This window comes from Rosa chinensis, chromosome 1 (assembly GCF_002994745.2).
Source record: "Rosa chinensis cultivar Old Blush chromosome 1, RchiOBHm-V2, whole genome shotgun sequence".
Classification (NCBI taxonomy): Eukaryota; Viridiplantae; Streptophyta; class Magnoliopsida; order Rosales; family Rosaceae; genus Rosa; species Rosa chinensis.
This window is the reverse complement of record NC_037088.1, coordinates 47114447-47139220: the sequence shown is the minus strand read 5'-3', so window position 1 is coordinate 47139220 and position 24774 is coordinate 47114447. Positions and strand designations below refer to the sequence as shown.

Sequence of the window (24774 nt, the reverse complement as noted above, 5' to 3'; positions counted from 1 at the left end):
TTCAAACTATTAGTGAGTAGTGACTTTTTTAGCCTACTGGTAATGAGAACAGAGAATCTGCAGCAAAGTTCTTGACCAAGAAGAATCATGGTAACTTGATGTACAATTAATGCATAATGCACAGGAGAAAGAAACTGATCGATAGTTGCAAACACGAAAATTTCCCCACAAAATTCAAGTCCGATGCACTAAACATTATAGACATTATAGGGATTAGGGAACTGTTGGATCCACAACCTGTTAATTTGCTCAACGCATCTTCTTTACGATCAAACTCTGCTCATATGTTCCACGGTTCCTGTTCTTGGAAAAATCTCCTGACTGCATTGCAATTGGTGCGAAAGCTCAACTTCACATGTTTGAGATTGTTGAATTGGAAGAGGGAGGCATTTGGTGCACGTATAAATTAGATAAATTCCTTTCCTTCTCAACTTGAAGCCTTCCTTTAAATGCCTTTCAGTTTGTCGAACGTTCAGTAAAGAAAACAGTTGCAGCAGCGAATTTTATTACTTCTACCTGAACAAGATGATCCTTACCGGAAGCAAATAAAGGTCAAAAACAATTGAAAGATGGGATGGGCTTCCAATCGTAAAGCAGAGGAATCAGCTTAAAGGTTTGTTTGACCAGAATGGGTTCTGGCAAGAGTCATCATCGGCTGTTGAGACTATAGTTTTGATTTATTACAACAATCTGTTTGGTTCTGATAATGTTTTCCCAGCCGGTTTTATCCTCTATTTTCACTTTTCAGGTGGTTTTGTTTGTTTGGGAGCTTTTCCTAGTAATAACGGGTAACTGTCTTTTTTTTTTTGGGACTTATTTCCATGATGTTGCTTCTAGAGACGATCAAATTCAAATAGTTACAACCAATTACCAATGGCTTGAGCACTGAGCATCCGCTTGATTGATTCATCTACGTACTCATCAACTGATGGACGTCCCCTGTATAAGCCAAGAATATGTTAAATAGGCAAAAGAAAATAACATTACGTGTATATGCATGGAGGAGACCGATTTTAACGTTATAAAAAACTCATGCCTAATAGAGGAGATCGACCGGGTTACGTCATGAGAACAACCTCCTTATTGACTACACAGAACATGATTTGAGTATTTGTCACAGTGGCATTAACTGAAACGATGCACAGTCGACTGGTAAGCAGCATGTACAAGATGCCATGAACAAACATTATAATTACATTGCTGAGAAGTGCAGCGATTAAAGTACCAATAATAAGACCAACAAATGCAATTCGAAAGCATACAAAATGCAGAGGTGAAAATTGTGCAATAAACAAGATGCAGAAGGTCAATAACTTCAATAGCAAATTCTGACATACAAAAGCTTATAATATTGAAGTGTTCCCAGGAGAATCCAATTTTGCAAATAGTTTGTCTTCTGACAAAATATAAACATAAATATTAGACTTGACTTGACTCTTTCACCACCAATAATCATGCACAGTCCCTTGCAACAATAAAAAGACCAATTTTGCTAACAATACAGGCATTTCGGTACATAAAAAATGACCGGCGTTCACATATGAAGAACAAGTCGGCACGTACAAGGCAAGGCATTCTGGGGTCTTGACCAAATGCCCAAATTTGAGCCAACATGAACTTATTTACTCAATTAAGAGATTATAGTGTCCACTTACTCCATTTAAAAGTAAAAAGACTATTTTGGACGAAACTTATTATAAAACTACAAGCTTGCCACTCTCTCTCTTCTCCTAACTTGGACGACGGCCTCTCTCTCTGCAACTGATCTCCGGCTATCGATCCAGGCCTCTGGCGACTCAAACCATGGCATCAGCCCACCGAATCTCTAATTTTCCATGTCTCAGAGACCGAGGTCTTCCCATTCATAAATCACAGGCGACCGAATTCGATCCAGCCCGGCGGCGATTAGACACATAATCCGTTTGCCTCGGATTTCGATTTTAAACTTTCTTCAATTTTGATTTCCCAGATCGACTGCACAATAATAATGCTAGTTCGTTGATTATGATGAGGATGCTGTGATTGAATGTTAGCCGTCGAGCAAGAATGAATGGGTTATCCCGGAAATCGACGAAAACGACATCGTCAGCGCCTCCTGGAGATCGAATTCGCTTCTCCGCCGCCTTCTCCACTGCCGGAAAATGCTGTCTCTCACATTAGGCTGAAGTCGGAGGAGAAGGCATTGAAGGTGTTTTGGACGGCTGGGATGAGAGTCAAGATGGCCATGGAGACTGATGACTCGTCCAGGATGACTTGGTTTCAGGGCACTCTGTCTTCTGCCTTTGTTCCGGAGAATGGGCCTTGGAAGGGATCCCCATGGCGTATGCTTCAGGTATTTCATTTCTCTCCTCAGCTTTTGGCTTTGAATTTATATTAACAACTGATTGAGTCAAGGGAAATGTAGAGGCAATTACATTGCAGTTGTGATTAGCTTCTCATTGATGCAGGCTTGCGAAACTCATTAGATGGTTTATATGGCACATTTTACTGTAATGTAGATCCAGTTGGATGTAGTTTTCTGTACATATCAATGATTGATTTGGAGTGGACTATGAACTATTGATTTCATATATGAATTGATCAGTTATTATGTTTTAGTTGTATTCCAGAGGATACTACTGTTGTGGCTCTGATTTTTATTTATTTTTGCTTGTTGCGTATTACTGTTAAAATTTCTGATATTGATGAGAATATTTGATCTTCAATAAAGCAACTCAGCCTGAATTGCTCTATAGTACATGTTGGAGGAGAAGTGGGAATGAAACGAGTTAGTTGGTCAATACCTCTGTGATAATATATACATCACACCAACTTTTCTGCGGCCTTGCCGGTTCAAATATTTGATATCATTTGTGTTAAAATCCTTAGTTTTGTCTTGAAGAAGAAAGAAAAAAAGGAAAGAGCAAACTTCCTGTTCTGAAAAGAAATAACAATGTGAATGCAGCTTTGATTCAGGTTGTAGATTATAAGTATCCATAGAATGTTGTGTTAGAGAGTTGAGGGTATGCTCTTTCAAAATGTTTCCCTTGATTGAATCCCTATAGAAACTTGTTTTCCATTTATGTTCACAGTTTAGCAAACCAGAATTTCGAGAAGGAGAAGGCAGAGGAGGTGTTGAGGACGACGAGTTGAGCTGGGCTGATGTCATGAAGATAGTTTCTGGGCTGTTTTTGGGTCTAGAACTTTCATAGTTGCCTGGTTGGTTATGTCTATGTTAGTGACAGCTATGTGGAAGTGAGTTGACCGGGTAACTCGAAAATGATGGGTAACTCGATTTTAAAGTTTTTTTTTTTTTTTTTTTTGGGTAAATTTGGCAGAAGGCTTATAAGGAAAGAAGAAAGAAGAATGAAAAAAAAAAAAATTATTGAGTAGTTATACATGTCTATTGCGGGGCACTAATATGAGTATTGGGGGGGGGGGGGGGCAATAATATGCATTAAATTGATCAATTGTGCCTGTAGTGTATTCCTTTTGGTTTTGGGAGTTTATGCAATTCACTGGAGGGCAATAATATGATTACTGGAGGGCAATAATATGGTTACTGGGTATTATTAGGGGGCCGGACAAAGGAGAGGGCAAAATTGTCCCAAAAAAAATAAAAATGAATTAAAAAATATTTAATTGGGTATTAGGGAAATAATCTCTTAAGAGTGTTTGGGTAAATGGGCAATCTCTTAGAGTGTTTGGGTAAGTGGGCAATCTCTTAGAGTGTTTGGGTAAGTGGGCAATTTTTAAGCTAAAATTGGGTAAATGATCATTTCCCCTATTTTCAAGGCTTAGCCGCGTCTAAGCGTCTTAGACTTGATAAAAAAACACTCTTTTGGTCTTTTCTCACTCATTCGAGCCCTACTTATAGACTTCAATTCTTTTTTTGGGACACATATTCTCATCAGATATCAGTAGTACTCACATACAATTCCATTAGAAGAGAAGAAGAGGTAAACAGTGATAACCAAGAAAGATAGTCCATAGCTTGCCAGCTTCAGTCCTTCAATTTCAATTACTTTGTGAATCAATGGCAGATCCTAAATCAAAGAGTATTGATTTACTGATTGTTATCCGTTTCTTGTATCTCTTTCAATCCAATATATTTTGTAAATCAAACAATTAGTTCTTACTTTAGATAGACTATAGTCCTTGTATAAATCTAGGCTTTGTACTGTAAAACAATTATCAAATTCAAACAAATTATTCCAATCTCTTCCTCTGTTCTTTATGGTATCAGAGCGGGTTACCTACGTGTGCATGCATATGCCTAACGGCCACAAGGGCTCCACGTCACCCAAAATTGTCCACGTGTTTGGCTTGAAAATTCGCCACACGTGTGGCACTACAACAAAATAGGGTATTAGTGACCAAATGTCAGTGACCACTTCAATATTGGTCACAAATACTATTGAATTAATGACCAATACTATTATTTGTTGGTCACTAACACTTTTAGGACCAACTAAATTCATTTACCCGCCCATTGTTCAAACTTTAATGACCAAAAATTTTAGTACTAGTGACCGTTCATTTTGGGTCACTAATGTTTTGAACTAATTAAAGAGTGGTTTCCCTCCAGTGACCAAAACTTTTTAGTTGGAGGGATTTTTTCTCTTAAATCTTGAAGTAGGCTGGCTCTTAAAACACGCTTTTCAAAATGAAAAAATCGGGGCATTCTAAAGCGCTATTTTGAACTCTTACAGATCCAAAACATAAAATCCGGGCTCACAGGCCCTCTTTATCTTCATCGTCCTTCTCCTTCACTCCATTGTTCTGTTCGCAAGTCATGGTGGGTCGAGCCCTGAATTCCGACCACCTTGGACGACCCATTTGAGCACGTAACGGTGTCGCTCTACATCAATTTGCTGAAGAACGATTCCAAAGTTAACGGTCGTGTTATGGGCTTGGGGCTAGTTTGGGATTGCTGTGACTTTAAAAAAAAACTGCTGTTGCTGTGTTGTGAGATTAATCAGCTGTGAATCAAAACAGTTTCGTGTTTGGTAAATAATATTTTTAAAAGTGCTGTCAGTACATAAAACAACTGCAGAGTGTGTTTTGATCCACAACAACTTCTAAAAGCAACCTCTAGGCTGCTTCTAAAATCTGCTGCCACTGACCTATAACTTTCAATTAAAGCTGCTTTTTATTTACTTACCAAACACAATAAAATCTAAAATTTTGAATAAAAACTGATTTTTTTAAAAGCGAAGCAATCCCAAACGGGGCCTTCGAGCCTGAGCAAATTACAATTCGGTTTCGATATCCTGGACTACAGGTTTGTTTCTGGTAAGTAAGCTTTGAGATTTGATTTGGGTTAATGCTCATACACCCCAGAATAGACAAAATACTTCCCATACACCCCTATCATCTAGTTTTGTTCCTCTCAGCACAAACTTTTTCTCCTGTTCTTCCTACGTACCCGTCTTCTCTATTTTTATACCTTAAGTACCCTTCTTTCTTCTCTGCATGTTTACTAGTTAGTTGTTTAGCTTTGATGAAACGTGGTGGGCCCATCAGAATTTTATTTGTTTACATATAAATACAGTTGTTAAAATTCATCCTCTATTTTCAAAAGGTAAACAGTACAGTTTATTATTCAGAATTTCGATCGCTGACCGACTTGAGCTAATTGCTATATGTAAATTTACAAGTAAAGAATTAAAAATAGAAAGAGAAAAGTTGAGAAAACTGAAAGATTTTCGAGAAAATCTTAAAAGAGAAACTCTCAATTACTGTGATCTCATCTTCAGATGTCAAACAAGTATCTATAGAATAGAACAGAATATTCAAAATCTCTCAGATACTCTTGAAGAGGAACAAAAACCTCTTGATTATTTGAGCATTGGTTAAATCTGCAAATCACTAGTATCAGAGCTTACAAAGAGCTCAAATGGGGAATCCCCAATGGGGACAATGTTTGATTTAATATTAGAGAAGTTGAACTCTCTATCAAAATCCTCTTATGAGAAACATCAGATCTTGCTGGAAGAATTATCTAGATGTCAAGATCATCTAGAAAAACTACTCGCTATAATCTACCAATTAGAAAAATTGGAAAACAAAATAGATTATATCAAGGAACTTCCAAAGACGGAAGAAGAAAAGCTAACAAATGTTAGTAGAAAAATCAATGAACAACAAAAAACGCTGGATTCCATGAAAAGTATACTGAAGGACAAGAAAGTGCCTACAGTAAAACCAAAGAAAGCTAATGGATTTAAACCATTAGAAAAACCTGAGAAGAATCCTGTTCCAAACATGATTTTTCTTAGACCTTCTATTAATCAAACTAGTATTCGGTATGAAAACCCGAAAGATACAAGAGAAGTCAAAATGATGAGCATCTTCGGGAAAAAGAAAGGAGTACAACTCCTCAATGATGAAGAATTCGAATTCAACAAAATTGAACAAGAGGTAAAAAACTCCGCAATTCCAAAGTTAGATTTTAAACAAATCTACAAAAGGGGAAAATTTGATGTGTTGGATAGCCATCACTTTAAATTATTGGAATTCACAACCCCTTCCACAACAAGAGAAACCGATCTTCTAATGATCACTCCTGCAGAAGTTGCCCGAGCAAGAACAAAAAATTATCAATTTATGCATATTGGAGCAGTCCAAGTAGGCATAAAACTTCTGGCTCGAGAAGGCATAAACTGTTCAGTTCTATGTGTCTTACAAGACAATAGACTAACAGATTTTCAAGCTAGTCTGCCGGGAACCCTTGAAGCATCTTTATGCAATCAAGTAGCTTATTTCAACTGCTTCCCAAATTTCTCAACCAGCTTGAAAGATGCAGCTCACTGTCTAAGACTGAGAGTCAAGACAGATGACATATCAATGAAAAAAGATATGCAAGAATTAGCTATAGTATACAGAATATACTATAAACTGATGAGTACCATCGTAGAACCAAAGACAAGGATATCAAATATCCCAGGTCTCACTACTGGATTCCTCACCAGTCAGAAGAACCATTCTCAACAGATTCACAAGGTTACTTGGAATGAAGTAACTTTTCCTATTGAATGGAAATTGTCTGGTCCGAAAACACCAGCAGAAAATGCCAAAGCGGCAATTTATGAAAGCAGAAAGATTGGAGATATCAGTCTAAAATTCAAAGATCACAGAAAAAGTGACATCTGTCCTGAAAATATCAGGATAAACAAAAATATTCTTGGAAGAAGCTACAACACTAGAGAAGCTAGCGTTAGTGGTACCAAATTCTCTGTCGAAGAACCAACAGAACCCATCAATGAAGAAGATTTAGAAGCTGATCTGAACAGACCAGTCAATATGCTTAGAGCACAAAAGCTCTATGATCTCTACGATGAAGCAGAATTCTGCGAAAATCCTGAACGATTAGAAAAACTAATCAAAAAAATGAAAAGGTTCAAAACAGGAAAGACAAGAAAAGTCCTTCCCTATCAAGATATTGAAATGGAAGAAGGAGAAAACTCCAAAACTTTCATCACCAGAGAAAAAGGAAAAGTAAAACTTCCTTTACAAAAAGCCCCCACAGGCAAAAATGGAGAAAGAAATTCTCAGAGATTTGTCCCAGAGGACAATATACCCAGAATACCAATTTCTACTCATGGTATCTGGCTAAATCTAGACAAAGCTCTAGACAAGAGAAAAACTCTTGACCAATGGGTTGATATCCTGATGATGGCTTCTTCTTTAACCCTTGGAAAATTTGAAGCACCAGATCTTCAAGTGTACTATGAAACTACTCTCACCGGAGTAGCAAAAAAGTACTATTTCTCTTTCAAAGAGGCTGCCCGAGGGAAAGACTGGGTTGAAGAAATCAAAAATTCAAAATCTCTGTATGATTTTGCAGTACCTCTGTACGATCAGTTCTGTGGAGATCTCTCAAATTTAGTGAGAAGGCTAAAGAAACAGCCAAATCAAATATCTATGCTCTCAAAATCTGTGACATGAGATATTTTGAAGAATACTTGAATAAATTTCAAGAATATTATTGTACAATTGGTGAACTAGAAAATATTGATCTAGTCAACCTGTTACATAGGAAACTCCCTGAACCATGGAGAACAGCTGTGAGAGAAAGCATAGCTGAAAAACCAATTGAACGATTTTCAGTTGGAGGAATTGCCGACAAAATCAGGCAATTACTAATAGAGCAATGCAAGGCCAATCTTACAGCTAATTAAGATGGCTAAGAAACAACTCAGAGGAGTTGAAAATTTCTGTTACGGAATACTGGATATGCCAACTAACTGGGGATGTCATGAATCCAAGTTCCATAGAAAGAGAAAAGAAAAATATTACCTCAAAAGAGTTAGAAAGGGTAATAAGAAAAGAGATTGGAAATTCAAGAAAAGTTCCAAGTTCAAGAAACAACAGGATGAAGATCCAAAAAAGAAATTCTTCAAGAAAAAGAAGAATACTCATCAGCATAAACAACAACCAAGCAAAAAAGCCTGCAGATGTTGGTTATGTAATGACAGGACCCGCCCCGGATTTCACCTTGAAAATCCAAAGGGGCCCTGTGAGGCCCACCTCAGAAGGAATTCTACCAAAAATTTGGCTGAACTCCCTCTAAAAGTGGACTACCCAAAAACCTGTAGAAAGATATTTACACTTCTAAAAATAATCCACCCTTATTCTTCTAGAGCCACCCTGCTCCCTATATCACAACATCTCCCATTTCACAAACAATTCTGAACTTAAGAATATTAATCTCATAGGTTATCAGAACAATCTAATGTACAGGCGTACAAGAGAATAGAATACAAGACAAAGGACCGATACTTTTATAATGCGGAAGCTATGACAGCTATGCCTCAACTCCAAGTACGCTCGACCTCAAGCTAAACTGGCCTGCAAACTGGGCATTTAAAACCAAAGGGCCCAGGGGAAAATATTTAAAATCGGTTAGAGTGAGTGGACGAAAAATAAGTGATTTCGAATGAATAAGTAAAACTTAATGTTTTCCCAAGTTATTCTCTAAAACCTCGCATGCAGTGACAATCTTGGAAATACTTTAAATCATCACCTTTACTGCAATCTCTTAAAATCTCATTCTCAATCCTTTATAAAACATCATTTTTCAAGAGATTCGTTTGATGACTAGAAAGGACTGCTGTCTAGTCATCTCATGCCATCTGGGAGGGACTGCCACCCAGATGACGCATCGGAAGGGACTGCCAACCGGAATAGGAGGCGGTGGATAGAAGGGACTGCCAACTAACCACAGGTAGTTAGAAGGGACTGCCAACTGCCTACCTCATGTCATCTGGAAGGGACTGTCAACCAGACGACGCATCGGAAGGACTGCCAACCGGGATGTAGTCTGGAAGGGACTACTAACCAGACTATTACCTAGAAGGGACTGCCAACTAGGTAATCCATGCATGCGCTGACTGATAGCCTCATCAATAAACTGGAAACAACCTCTTTCAATTACTTGCTTTCTGAAAGAAACTCGATATTACTACAATAAATCATTAATAATTCACCGAAAGCATAACTCAAACTTCAATATCTCAATAAATCCTCGACAGCATAAATCAAATGCCCTGTAAATCAATAAATGCTTTCGGAAAGAAATCTCAATCTAACTTCAAGGCTGATAAGTGCGGAGCTCAAAGCTCAATAAATCTCGATAATTCAATCATGCTCAAATATTCGATGAAACATTCGTACTCGTGAATCCTCATAAAAACCGATATTCGAAATCAATAATTCTCATAATATTTTCTTAATCAGTCACTTCCCGAAAATCATTTCCCAACTCAATAACTCATAAATAAATAGCTTGAAAAAAATCTATTGAAAGCCCTCGGGAAGGAAATCCACTAAAAATCCCGTAACTCATAGAGCATAATAAATCTCAAGAAATCAAGCTCATATAATCATAACACTCAATAATTCAAATAATAAACTAAACCTCAATCGGAAAATAATAATATACTGCATGCGCATTTAATTTAAAATAAATGTCCACTCACAGTACAATTTAGACGATCACGCATACGAGTTCCTTCATCGAGTAATAGCTCGGTATATCGCCTTGTACACAATTATAATTCTTGAATATCGATTCGGCAATTAAATACGATTCCTAAAATTAAATCCTCATAATCATATCTTCACTTCTTCTCGGATTCAACCTAAATTATACCATTAATACCAATTTGTTAATTTAAAGGTTCCAAGGTAGAACCGAGAGATATCCGACGGTCGGATTCTCGTAAATCAGTAATGGAATTCTAAATTCCGGAAATTTCTTTATCAACACAACTTTTCTTCAATTCCAACCAAATTCACATTTACGAGCTCTACATCAATTGTAGGATTTAATAGGCTAAAAATCGAAGTTAGAAAACTACCCTACATGCCTCCACGCGCCACCTACAGTGGCGGCTCGTGGGGCCCACGCGCCGGCAGCCACCACCTCCGATGACCACCAAATTTTGGTAGCAGCAACATCACAACAGACCCAACAAGTTTCTCAACTACAGCACATTCCAATTTTACCTTTAAGTGCTCGAAATTGGCCAGTGAAGAAAACCCAAAAAATCCAAGAACCGTAGGATCGGGTTTTGATCGATTCTCCCTCTACACTGCAAATCGTGGCTCAAGGCTAGGGGGGAAATGATCCTTGGCAAAAACTGCACCTTTGACGCCGGTTTGGTGGCCGCAAATGGCTGAATCGCCGGAAAAGCTCAAACTGCCCCCGTGAGGTTCCTTGCTTCGATTCGGGGTTTCCGGCCAAATCGCCGAAACTCAAGGCCACTAGCGTCAAGAGGAGGAAGAGGCGATCACATGGTGGCCGGTTGCCCACCTGTTAATGGCCGGACGGCGGCGAATCGAAGGGGAGAAGAAATCGCCCGAAGAGGAAAGGGGAGAGATCGGGGAATAGGAGAGAGAAACGTGGGTTTCCAGATTTGGAAACCTACCACAGTAAATTTTCAATATTTATACAAATTTCTACCATGAACAGTAACTTTACCTTTTTGCTTATAACTTTCTCATACGAACTCCGATTTTTACGTACCACATGTCCACAGACTCGGTTTAACGTCCTCTGCAACTTTCATGAAGAACATTTTCTCAAATTTTAACCCAAACAAAAAGCCAACTTTTAGGGCCACTAAAAGCACTAAAACGATAGTAAAAGTGAAAGTAAAGATCGTTCACCGTCCAAGTGACTAGTAAACCGGTGAATTCGGGTTTAGGACGTCACATGTAAAGCTAAAGGGCACTATGCCAATGAATGCCCGGAAAAGGGTAAAAGATATACTAAAGCTCTATTTGAAGAATACGGGCCTATAGTAGAAACTGCAAATATGAAAGGCTACGAAATAGCCTATTATGATGATAAAGAAGACGGCAGGTCAGTTTACTCTTCGTAGTCTGAAGAAGAAGAATCATCTGACTCTGAAACATATTCTAAAGTAGAGTACTTAGAATCTGGACAGATGAATGTTCTGAGAATCAAAAACTGGGAAGAAAGTAAGACATAAGCAAAAATGTCTTCTTATCAGGTGAACCCTAGTACATTCGTTTGTGACTACTGCTTATGTCAAGAAAAGAATGGTCTTCCTATGTTTTGTGACGAGTCGAAAAAGACTTATCATAAAGAATGCTTCATAGCTGAAGCAAGAATAAAAACCAAAAATGGCCTTGTCAGCCAATTGGTAGAACAAGAATATGAAGAATATTTCTCTGAACAGAAAGAGAAAGAAGAAGAAAAAGAGGTAGAAACTATATTCCAAAAAATTATGGAACCCTCTCCTCCATCTTCCTCAGAAACAAAGGAAGAAAAAATCGATGAAAATATTGAACTAGTTGAACCACCAAAAAATGTTCCAGAAGAATGTAAACCATTCATACCTCAAGAACAGGCTCAAGAAAATGAGCTACAACAATCGAAAGTCGTCTCTACTAGTTTATATAGCAACTATATAGAGATTGGACTAAAATTCTCTGATCACAAAAAATATCATCTACACGCCTTTGTAGATAATGGATCAGGATTTACCGTTGCAAAGAAATTTGCAATTCCAGAAGAACTCTGGAAAGAAGATAAGAAAAGAACAGCTACTGGTGTCACATTTGATGAAAGCCATCTTACAATGAATAAAGTAGCAAAAAATGTTCATATCACCATTGGTGGAGGAACATTTATCATCCACAATGTTTTGCAATCTGAAGGCCAAAGATCCGATTTCTTGTTGGGAAATGATTTTATTCTCCAACAGAGATTCATCCAAGATGACAAAGCAATAGGCTTCAGAAAAGGAGAACGGGTGTTCTGGGCAGATAGGCTTACACAAGCCAAAAATGTAGTAGGTCCAAACTTTACTACACAATATCAGAGATCGCAATAGAATCGTGGTGATCTTACCCCCTACAAACCCAAATTTGAAACCATACTTCAGATCAAACAACAAGAAGAACTACTTGTTGAAGACACTTCTGAAGAAGAAGAAGAAGCAACTAGTGAAGAAGAAGAAGCTAATTTTATCCATGAGCATAACCTCAAGCACTTTCAGAATAAGCTTGAGTCTCAAAAAATTCCCACTCTTGAAAAAATCAAGAAACTACTCGAGCAGAACATCGATGTAGATCCCCAGAAGTTTTGGGAAAAAGACCCAGTGGTCTGTGAATTGAGATTACATGATATGAATGCCATCTGTCATGTCAAAGCTATTCCTCAGTACAAAGAGGAAGACCAGAAAGAATTCAGAAAAGACATTGAAGATCTCCTGAACAAGAGATTAATTCAACCATCCACTAGCCCTCATCATGCACCTGCATTCTACGTGAGAAATCATGCAGAAAACCTTAGAGGAAAAGCTAGAATGGTGATTGACTACAGATATGTCAATAAGAATACTGTCAAAGACGGTTATCAAATTGCTCAAGTAAGAGTATTGATCAACCAGCTCAGAGGAGCTAAAGTCTTTTCAAAATTCGATGCAAAGTCAGGATTTTGGCAAGTCAAGATGCATCCAGAAAGTGTTCAGCTCACTGCATTTGGAACACCACAAGGACATTACGAATGGTTGGTAATGCCTTTTGGTCTAAAACAAGCCCCCTCAATCTTCCAAAGAAAGATAGACAACATCTTCAAGCATGTGGCAGAATTCTGTGTCGTCTACATTGATGACATCCTTGTCTTCTCCAAAAACAGAGAAGAACACATGAAACACCTCCATGAGGTTGTAAAGCTGATAGTTCAGCAAGGAATTATCCTAGGAGAAAAGAAAATCTTCTTTATCCTCGATGAAGTTGATTTCCTAGGAATAAATATCAAGAATGGAGTAATAAAACTCCAACCTCACATCCTTGAGAAAATCTGGAAGTTCCCAGATAGAATTCCTGATGCTAAGAGTCTAAAAAGATTCTTAGGAGTCATAAACTATGGGAGAGATTTCATTCCCAAAATCTCAGGGTTAACTGCAATGTTATCTCCTAAAATAAGTTCCAAGAGAAAATGGAACTTCACAGAAGATGATGAGAAAATTGTAAAGCAGATAAAAAATCTCTGCAAAAATCTCCCTCCTCTACAACAACCTGAGGAACGTGATGAAATTATCCTCCAAACATATGCGAGCGATAATTACTGGTTCGATGTTGTTCTGGCAAAAACGCCTGGAACTAACATTGAAAAGATCTGTAAATTTTTTAGCGGCAAGTTCAGCCCTGCAGAACTGAATTATCGCACAGGGGAAAAAGAAATCTTAGCTGTTAAGAAAACAATTTTAAATTCTCCCGCTTTTCTTGGAAAACCCTTTACTGTCCGGACCGATTGTGCTAGAGTAAAGAATTTCAAAAATTTTAAACTTGATAAAGCTGCTGATAGAGGAAGATTAGGAAACTGGCAATTATTTCTTAACCAATATGATTATACTGTTGAATTAATTGCAGGAAACAAAAACTATCTTCCAGACGCCTTAACCAGGGAAATGGCGATGTTTAGCCAAAGAGATGACGACAAAAGTTGCAATCCCAAAAACAGAAGAACTGGGAAAGAACATGAACCTGCAGAGGATCCCAAAGAAACTAAAGAAAAAATCCTCAAAAGATTTTTGCTAGGTCCAAAAAGACTAGCCACAACTGATCAACCTCAGGGTAAAGGATTGACTAGCCCGTCTCAAACGGCAGACGGTAAAGACTCATCAAGACCGTTGAAGGCTGTTGCTTTGCCAAAAAGCAAATCAACTCCTACTGGAGTTATAAATGTTTTTAATTATGAACTAAAAACCTTCGTTGATCCTGAGTTTGAGTTAAGAACTAGCAGGAGGCTAGCATACCATCAGAAAGCAATACTAGACAACCTCTTATTTGCTTTCCAAGAAAGAAACAGTGGCATCATGTTCCCAGCTCTATTCGCACTAGCTGAAGAACTCTATGAAAATGCTAGACCACAGTTTGAAGAGGTTCATAAAAATATACAACAAATTGCTGTCCAGAAAGAAAAAATTCATTATCTGGAAGATCCAGAAAGTGCAAAAATCCCTATCATTGCACTAAAAGAATCAGATTGGTTTGAGTTTCACAATTTGATTGGCGGCCACAATGCTGAAGTCTGTATCCCTCCAACTCTCTTCATTGTAGCAGGACCCTATGTTGGAAGATATGGAGTCAATGTTCAGAGTGAACATCCCCAAGAACACAAGCTTTGGCTTGTTGAAAATGGTTTTGTCCATAATCTATGGATCACAACAAATGATGATCTAAAAGGCCTTCCTCCCATCATTGTCAACACAGTCAAAAATGTCAGAAAAAATGACTGTACGCTTAGACTGAAGTTCAGATCCACTCCTCCAGAATGGATTCAAAAAGAAAATGGAGAAATAGAATATATCTCCCCTTATCATTATGTCAGGATCATTCAGAGGAAATATCTTCAGCCTGCCTATGTTGGTTACAATGGTCAGCCAAATTCAAGCATTCCATGGATGAAAGTCATGTCCCTTGAATACATCAAAAAGATCATTGAAGAAGACACAAGAAACACATTCCTGGCAGCAGGAGAGAAGATAATAATCACTGCATACGACCATCCTGAAGCAATCAACAGTGACATTTTCCTATCCCTCGCAAAAAGAGAAATCGACTGTACTTTAGCATGCTTACGCTGGGTAGAAAAGCTGGAAAAGGACAACCGCTATAAGATGTATGTAGATACAGATGTAGAGGATAATGCAACCACTACCAGAATGGCTGGGATGGATAGCGACTCCTTCATCCTTGGCCACAACTCAGAAACTGACGAAAATATGTGAAGCAACAGGTGAAAGAAAGCACCAAAATTGCAACTGTAGACCTTTTGACTTTTTTAAAAGCTTCTTTTGCTTTTTCAAAAGTTAGGTGAGAAACATTTCACCTAAAAAGTTTCTGCTTTTCTCCATCCGACCTCCATTATCAGGAGCACTCAGGAAAGCAGAAGAATCACGGAGTTGTTCTGTACATTTTTATGTTTTGAATTCTAATTTGAGTTCCGCTCCCTATATAAGGAGCTTTAAGTTCAGTTGTAAGGCATCAGAAAATTGAGCAGAAGAGTCTTCTCTCAAATAGTAAGAAAGCCATAATATCAGAGTGCTTCCCTTCCTGTTTAGTAGTGTGCTTTCATTACAAGTAAGTATCTGCTCTTATTCTCATGGATAGCTAAACAACCTTTTGCTGTTTACTTGAGAATGAGGCTTTGAATTTCTAGCATGTATTTATATTTGAATAATTAAATTCAGATTGCTCACCCACTTCGTCAAAACTCATGTTTATACACAATTATCATCTATTTCATGCTTTTTATGTTTATCATCTGTTAGATACATCATACATGTATCCCATAGAAATCTACAAGTTCTAAGTTTTACATTTTACCAAAAAACCCAGTTTTAAAATCAAGGATCAAGATAAGCAGCAGTGATTCCGCCTGTTAAAGTAGCCGTTAGGTGAAAAACATTGATATGTTGAAGGCTAGTTTTATTTTTTTTCAAAAGTTTTGAAATGAAGTCTTGAAAGTAGAAAGTTATTTCAAAAATTAAAGGTAAATATAGGATACAAAAGACATTATCCTGAAAAGGACTATCCCTATTTAGTCTTTTCCTAAGGGAATAGTAGAATACAAGAGTGTTGGGCAATTGGGCGCAATACATGAAATTTCTGGGTATACGGGAAAGACCCCATTTGATTTTGTGGCGGGGATTTGAGAATTGGGGATTTTTTGAGATTTTGAAATTATGGGTGCTTCATTGATTTTTGTTGCCCATAGAGAGCCTCGACTTCGACTCCATCGGCGGCCAGGCGAAGCTCTCGTCGCTTCTCTCTGGGAAGTCCCCGCCCTCTATTTCAAAGAGGACTTCGCATTGGAAGACGGCGCCACCTTCCGCTTCGCTTGCCCCTTCTCCGGCGTCGCCAAGAACCTCGTCCTCCAGGAGAAGCTCTCGCATTACTTGGACCCAGAAGACCCAAAACTGTGTTGTTGGAGACACCCAGAGCTAGAAAAGGGGGCCGACGATATCACTGTCGAAGCAGTGCACAGACAACAAAAAGACAAGGTAAGAGCTGATTCTAATACCAATCAACGAATTTGAGTTTCATAAATTGCCTTTTGCAGCTGAGCTGGGCCAGCTCAGCTGTAAGAGCTCTTATGTATCTATGTATGTATTTAGATGTGCACTAGAATTAGGACCTCTTATGAGTTTGCTTCCTATCTGGCTTTTCTCAAGTTTGCCTTGCTTAGACTGTTGAAAGGTGGAAACTTTCGATCATAAACCTTGGTAAAGATTGCTTCTTTTACCTCATGTAGGCCTGAAATGCCTATGTTTTCAGTGCCTTATCATCCTTGCCCTGGGAAAGGATAGGCTGAACAAACAAATTTAGCTGCGAGCACCTCGCAAGTGCTATATCCACCTCCTTTGTAGGAGCCTTGGGTATTTAAATTCATTCTTGTCACATGTTGAGATTTGGTTTTGTGATTTCGTGTTCAAATAGGTTGTAGTAGGAAAGTCATAAGCTGTCTTCTGTGTTTATGCTATCTTATATTAGTCACTCAACTTTGTTCCAATAATGGATACTAGCTTAACAATATAACTTGAAAGCCCAAGTCAGTACTTGGACTAGTAATATCTACAACTTCAAGTCTCCATTGGTGACTTTTTCCTTCTCTACACTCCAAACCGCCACCAATGATTTCTAGAATGACAATACATTTGGAACTAGTGGCAATATGCGAAATTCGTAAGGGTTCTTTCAAGGATAGGCAACTAGTAGCAGTAAAGCTGCTGACTACCAGACAAGAGATGAGAAAACTGCAGCCTTTCTATCTGAACTTGGCATTATAGCTCATGTAGACCATCCTAATACTACTAAGTTAATTGGCTGTTGAGTTGAATAAGGAATGCACCTTGTTTTTCGGTTACCTCAACTTGGGAGTTTAGGTTCTCTCCTGCATGGTCCAAAGAATGATATTCTTGATTGAAATAAAAGGTGTAAAATTGTTTTTGGGGCAGCAGATGGTATGCTGTATCTTCATGATAGTTGTCAGAGGGGATCATCCATAGAGATGTCAAGGCTGATAATATTCTACTGACACATGATTTTGTACCTCATATATGTGATTTTAGCAAAAGTGGCTACTGAAACAATGACTCATCACAATGTTTTTAATTTTAGGGTACATTTGGTTAGCTTACTCCTGAATATTTTATGCATGGAAAAATTTGATGTGTATTCTTTTGGGGTCCTACTTTTGGAGCTTATAACTGGTCGTCCATCTTTGAATTATCCTCAACAAAGCCTTGTTATTTGGGCAAGGCCCTTGCTTAATGTAAACGACCTCAAGGAGCTTTTTGATACTTATATTGGTATTGGTGACAACTATGACAGCACAGAGCTGGATCATATGGTGTTGACCTCATCTTTATGCATAGAACAGTTTGCTATTCTACCTCCTCTCATGAGTCAGGTTGTGGTACTGGAGGTGACGACTATGTCACCAAGTGTGCCAAAGAAATGAAAAGGAGGTCCCTGCAGAGAACATACTAAGAAGAATGTTGGATGCACAAACATATAACTCAACAAACTATCTGAGGGATCTCAACTGAACAAGCAGATTGCTTTTGGCTCTTGAAAACAGATTAATGGAATCTTCCAGACACAACTGTTAGTTCATTTTTCTAGTGTGCTTGCAAAGACCATATGGTAATCTAAGTTGGTTTTTTTTTCCCATGTTATTTGCAAGCACTCTCATTACCTGAAACTGTGACTTTATTCATAGAGCTTCTGATAAGTTCTGTGACATGTATACTGCAACATGTTATGACAATAGTTGACTGGAATTTTTATTTACCTTTTTGAATTAATTAAATTGTGCTAGCTTTGTTTTAGCTTGAAACTATAAAGACTGAGTACTTCAATTTCTTGTACTCTCACATGTGGAGCTTCACCTGGTGAAGGAGATCTCGGTCCTATCAAACTCCTTCTTCGAGGCTCAGAGCCAGTTGCAGGATTTGAATGTGAAGATCGTTGAGGGATGCAATCGGATTCGGGAGCTTAAGGAGACCATTTTGCTGTTGGATGTGGATTTGGTGGACTCTGCGAGGTAGATTCAGGAGCTCAATGTTACCAGGAGTAATTTGTTGGCTCTTTAACAGAAGCTGAGGCTGATTCTCTATGTCAATCAAGCTCTTTCGGTTCTCAAACTGGTATTCCATTGCACTTTATCTCTTCGGTTTAGTAATGCATATCGATTCTTGTATGTTTACGACTTTACGACAATTGTTAGCTGTGTAGTGTAGAATTCTAGAGTTGTAGTAGCTGTTTATGATTCTAGGGCCAGAACAGGTAGAACCTGATGCTTGAGATTTATAGATGGCAGTTGCACTATAAAATGGCAATTTGCAGTTGGTAATGTTTAGGTATATAAGACTTCATGCAACCTCATAGTTCAACCTCTCGGTCACTCACTTCATGCAAAATTAGCTCCTAATATAAGACTCCTTGCTGGTTGGCACATATCAGTAACAGCCGATTAACACAATTATATTTGATTACTGGTATTTTGAATAAATCTTACTAGGACTCAATCTAGGAAAGTCTGTAAGATTTATTAATGTTAAGATTATTTTTTTTTTCCTGGCATTTCTTCTCTTTTCTTGTTTTTGTACAAGTATGTAAAGTTGTATCCCATTCTCTATCTTCTGTTGTAACATTCTTAGTAGAACTAGAAATATGATTATATTAAAATGTTTTTGATTAACCTGGCTGCATTGTAATTTGTACAGTTACAACTCATGACTATAGGCAACCACTTTGTTGATATAAATTGATATACTTTTTTCTGTCATACAGCTTGTTGCCTCTGCAGATTGTGCTGGAGCTTTGGATGTCACAGACGACCTACAACATTTGCAAGTATTTTTCTTTCACTTCATTGTTTTGTTTTGTTGGAAAAGCTAGTGTTTTGCAATATACATTCCTATGGGCAATGTGCAAGTGTTATTATATTACTGATGTAGTAGTACCTCGTTTGAAAGTGGCAAGTGATCTGTTATATGTAATTTTAGATATTTTAATTTGTCAGTCATCTTCTGCTTGCATCCTTGATTTGATATTATCTGTCCTTGTATATCACCTATAGGTTGTGAGTCATACTAATCCTCAAATCTGATATTTTCTGTGGTAATGCAGGTGTTTGTGTTGAATATAGATACTAGAAGATTATTCTCACTGTGTGTTTCTGATCCACCGTCTTCCCTTAGTCCCAAAATCTTTTTGTACAGTCTTTCAATTACTCAATTGAGTTTTCTCTGTTTATCTAATGTCATACGGTTTGTGTTGAATAGAGATACCAGAAGATTATTCTCACTGTGAGTTTCTGATCCACCTCCCAGGATAGCCCAAGTATGTGGTTTTTGTACAACACGAAGACACCGTCTTCCCTGTCTTCCTTTAGTCCCAAAATCCTTTTGTACAGTCTTTCAATTACTCAATTGAGTTGTGTGTTCTCTGTTTATCTAATGACATACTGTTTGTGTTGAATATGATTTATGATTGTGTCTTTCCATTGCAGGCGGGATTGTAGTTTCCAGTATGGTAGCTTAGTTGATTTGGTAGATGGACATGCATCAGTACTTTATCATAGGCTTCAGCTATTGGTTCCCAATGTATACATGAAGGTATGCATACACGAGTCATTGGGCTGTTGGAATTATATTATATTATGGAAACATTATTATAGTGTATGTAGTGAATACTAGACCTTTTTAGATGCAACTCTTACTACATTAGGATGAAGGTTATAACTTGCTATATATGTCTTGTTATATTGCAGATTTGGTCTAAGCTTCAAAAAGTACGTACATCTTGCAAACCCTCATTGAAGGCTCATTGAACTTCTAGAAAGAGTTGAACGTATTTCTGTCTATTTTGAAATTGTTATCAAGGATGGATATTAACATCTCTATATTTCAGATTTGCGAATGTAGTATTTCAAGATGGAGATATTGATAACTGGTTTTATAGTACATTTCACTTTCTGGTGTTGGACTACATATTGAATGCTACCTTTAGTAGGTTATTGCATAAAAAAATGTACATTGTCTCCATTTTGAAAATGTAGCGACACACTTAGTGATCAAGTTTGTTAGTTATTAACATCAAACTTAACAATCTAGAATAATTGCTAATTTAGTTACCAAATTATCAGTAATATGGTCACTAAAATTATTCAATTTAGTGACTATTGGCATCACAATTTAGTGATGAACATGTAGGTCACTAATGTCATTATCATTTGTGACCATATGATCATGGTCACTAAAGGCATTTTGAATTAGTGACTAAAAATTGTGGTCATTGAAGACATTTCGAATTAGTGACCAACTTACAATTGTTGGTCACTAAATAGAATTAGTGAGGGACCTATAGTGACCACCCGAATTTGGTCACTAACCATATTTAGTGATCAAATTTGCTAGTTTTAATGACCAATGCAGTGGTCACTAATACCCAAATTTGTTGTAGTGCGGGGGCATGTTGAGAATATATGTCTTCTCATATGGGAAAAATGAGACATTGCCTATGAGTTTATAAGGATTTGGGCCACTCCATCCATTGCCAATTGGTTTTGGATGTGAACCCCAGATTACTTTATCATTGTATCAAGAGCCTAATTTTTTTCTCACACTCTGAGAGTCTGAAAAGTCGAATAACCAAGAAAGATAGTCCATAGCTTGCCAGCTTCGGTCCTTCAATTTCAATTACTCTGTGAATTAATGACAGATCCTAAATCAAAGAGTATTGATTTACTGATTGTTATCCGTTTCTTGTATCTGCTTTCAATCTAATATATTATGTAAATCAAACAATTAGTTCTTACCTTAGATAGACTATAGTCCTTGTATAAATCTAGGTTTTGTACTGTAAAGCAATTATCAAATTCAAACAGATTATTCCAATCTCTTCCTCTGTTCTTTAAACAGATCAAGAAAGAAGGAGAAGCCAGAGAGATCGAGATGGAGAGCCAGAAGAAGATGATTGTTGTTTTTGGGTTAGTTGCTGCTGTGTTTTTACAGTGTGTGGCGGCGGAGACATCGCATGTGGTGGGAGATAGCGTAGGCTGGACCATACCACAGAACGGCGCACAAGAGTATGTCACATGGGCGTCTGGTCAGAAGTTCGTAGTTGGTGATGCTCTGGGTATGCATGTTTCCCGTCTCTAGCTTCTTAATTTCACTCATATATCATCACCATCATCTTCTTCTTGTTGTTGGGCATTGTGCAATGATCAATTAGTTAACCCACTCGATCTGTTCTTAACCATCAATCGCAGTTTTCAGCTTCGCGACAGGCACACACGACGTGGTGGAAGTACCCAAAGCATCCTTCGACTCTTGCAGCTCCACCAACCCAATCGGCAGCACCATCACCACCGGCACGGCCAACATCACTCTCACCTCCTCCGGCGAACACTACTACATTTGTACTTTCGGCCGCCATTGCGAGTCCGGCCAGAAGCTCGCCATCACCGTCTCAGCATCCGCCACATCACCCGGAGCCTCCCCTTCTGCACCATGATCTACCAACCCTGACAACACGTACTAGAAAAATGGCTATATGTCATTTGACACTCTTTTGTATTTATGGTATTATTTGTTTTATGAGTACTAATAACAACGGTGATAAAAAATATATATATATATATATATATATAATCGATAAAATGCTTTACAAAAAATATAAATTTAGATAAACACAAACATCTATATTCATTGCTAAATAAAAGGCTAATTTAAATAAGGGTGCGGCTATTGCCACCCTACCATTTTCTTAGTTTACTCTATAAATATTTGAATTATTGAAAGACTATATTACCCAAGTGTAAAATGACTAATAAGTACACTAATTTTCTAAAATTCAAATATGTAAGAAAAAATAAATATATAAGTAATTAATTAAATACAAATACTACTTAATTTCTCATTGAATAATATTAATCTTTATCTTCTCAACCCAAATTTGAATTTATTACTATTTTTTTGTCTTTTTGTTGCTTCCTCATCGTTAACATCGTTAATTCATTATTCAATTCACAAAACCATTACCTTTAACTTCATCAAAATCTTTGCAATATTTTTTGTGATCACTAAAAGTAAAAATTTAAAACACGAAGAAAAAAAAATCAATCTCTTCTTCATTGATCATAGTTGTAAATTTACTAATCTGTTTACATAGATTGAAATAGAGAACATTGAAATTCCTGATTAAAAAAAAATTGAAATTGAAAGAAAAAATTAAAAAATGGGAGTAAATCAGATTATGATTTTATTAGGAAACTTTAATAAATTTTAATTTTTTTATGAGTATAAATTAAATGAGAGATTTTCATTAAAAATATTTATTTTCTAAAGGTCTTGGAAAGAGAAATTAGTTAAATACGTAAATTTAATAATTGAAATTAAAATGTAGGGTGTAATGAGCGGGGTGAACAAAGAAAATGGTAGGGTGGCAATAGCCGCACCCTTTAAATAAACATCTTATATACATACGGTTAAGGGTGTGAAGTAATGTTAACAAACAACTTTTTATTTATTTATTTATTTATTTTTTTTTCTGTTTTGGGGGGGGGGGAGGACTTTGAGCACTGAGCATCCGCTTGATTGATTCATCTACGTACTCATTAACTGATGGACGTCCCCTGTATAAGCCAAGAATATGTTTAATAGGAAAAAGAAAATAACATTACGTGTATGTGGAGGAGACCGATTTTATCGTTATAAAAAACTCATGCCTAATAGAGGAGATCGACCGGGTTACGTCATGACTTGGGACTTGTTACAGCCATAAATAGATCTCCTATTTGTTCCCCAACACTAGTAAACGATCGAGCAAAACCCTGATGGCCCCAAGAGTTGGAACCCACGTAAAACGACGCCTGAGCCGCCGAGACTGGACGGAACTTTCTGGCGTCGTTACTGGGTCGATACTGTCATGTCTTGGAGACATTGAGTCCCTGACGGTGGCTGAGATGGTGTGCAAGACGTGGCGTGAAATCTGCAAAGACCCTATGTTGTGGCGCACCATCGACTTTATGAGCAACCATACAAAGTTCATGTTCAGGCCGCTATTGCATTACGATATAGTGAAGATGTGCCGCCGCACCATACACCGTAGCTCCGGTATTTTTGTCTATGTCAACGTCGACTACTTTTGCAACAATGAACTGTTAAAGTATATCACTAACAAGTTAATTTTTATTTTATTTTATAGAAAGCATGTTTTACTTTGTTTTCGTTCTCTTTATATAATACATAGAGCAAGTTCAAAAAATGATACTCTTTTTCTCAAGTAAATGAACCGTGATTTTGAACCTAAAAGATGTATAGAAAATTACTCATAAGTGTCATTTTGAAACTTTAATTAGCCATAAGGCCATCTAATTTTTCTTGTACATGTAAGGCCACTTGCATCTTCAAACTATTTTTTTCTGACCATTTTGCCCTTCATAAAAGAAAACCAACTACATCATTCATTCTCTCTCTATTGCAAAAAGAAAATCATTCTCTCTCTCTCTCTCTCTCTCTCTCTCTCTCTCTCTCTCTCTCTCTCTCTCTCTCTCTCTCTCTCTCTCTCTCTCTCCCCCTAGCAAGAAGACCCTTCCTCATGATCTTGTTCAGCTCCGGCAACATCCTTCCTCACCATCTCGCTCAGCTCCGGCAGCACAAGACCGTCGGATGAGACAACTCCTTCGTCGATTCTGTTCTCCATTACTGTTCTTATCCAGAGCCGACCCGAACGGAGACGAGCTGGACTAGTTCGGCCTCGGATCTTCGAATCCAAATGGCAAACCCATTGTCGTGTCGTCCAACTCTGGCAACCTGACGGTCCCGCGACGTGAGGCAAGGAGGCTAAAGACGAAGCTTCAAAGGACGAGATCGAGAGCGCAAAGAGCTCTCAACGGCCTGAGATTCATTGGCACCGTCTTCCTCATCACCAGACCGCAACCACTTTAGCTTCATCTACTTGTAAGTTGAATCTTCTTTTGTTTATTTCTAATTGATTGAAATTATTGTTGATTTAGGGTTTCTAATTTGTGGAATTTAAAATTTGTGTTGCCAAAATTGCTGCGGGATTGGGCATTCAAGTTGCTGTAGAGGTAGAGTATCAGATCATTCCTTCGGTAAGCTTTGGAGTTTCAATTATGGCAATTATTGATGGAAATGTTTCATTTTATTTTGGACAATTAAACTTAAAGTAGATGTAGATTAGGTTATGTGGTTGAGGTATTTCAAGCTGGTCTTGAAG

The 24774-nt window shown here is 37.7% G+C and overlaps 2 protein-coding genes and 1 pseudogene across 3 annotated transcripts; all 3 read left to right on the top strand.

Moving 5' to 3' along the window:
• The first annotated feature begins 1691 nt into the window (after positions 1–1691).
• LOC121051070 (uncharacterized mitochondrial protein AtMg00940-like) lies at positions 1692–3321 on the top strand. Of its 2 annotated transcripts, none has more exons than XM_040512984.1 (2): positions 1692–2332; positions 3072–3321. In XM_040512984.1, exons 1-2 carry the CDS (start codon positions 2051–2053, stop codon positions 3189–3191), a joined length of 402 nt encoding a protein of 133 aa, XP_040368918.1. In that variant the 5' UTR covers positions 1692–2050; the 3' UTR covers positions 3192–3321. The 2 variants fall into 2 exon arrangements, with proteins under 2 accessions (XP_040368918.1, XP_040368919.1); XM_040512985.1 differs by lacking the exon at positions 3072–3321 and adding an exon at positions 2448–2597.
• Positions 3322–16208: 12887 nt separating this feature from the next.
• Positions 16209–18074, top strand: LOC121049505 (annotated as a pseudogene).
• A 3256-nt stretch (positions 18075–21330) lies between these two features.
• Positions 21331–22047, top strand: LOC112181960 (umecyanin-like). The gene is made up of 2 exons (XM_024320363.2): positions 21331–21669; positions 21803–22047. Exons 1-2 carry the CDS (start codon positions 21486–21488, stop codon positions 22045–22047), a joined length of 429 nt encoding a protein of 142 aa, XP_024176131.1. The 5' UTR covers positions 21331–21485.
• Positions 22048–24774: the final 2727 nt, after the last annotated feature.

Coding starts and splice junctions, on each gene's coding strand:
- LOC121051070 (XM_040512984.1), top strand. CDS start 2,051: ATGGGTTATCCCGGAAATCGACGAAAACGACATCGTCAGCGCCTCCTG. Junction 2,333..3,071: donor CCCCATGGCGTATGCTTCAG/GTATTTCATTTC, acceptor TTATGTTCACAG/TTTAGCAAACCAGAATTTCG.
- LOC112181960 (XM_024320363.2), top strand. CDS start 21,486: ATGGAGAGCCAGAAGAAGATGATTGTTGTTTTTGGGTTAGTTGCTGCT. Junction 21,670..21,802: donor CGTAGTTGGTGATGCTCTGG/GTATGCATGTTT, acceptor CATCAATCGCAG/TTTTCAGCTTCGCGACAGGC.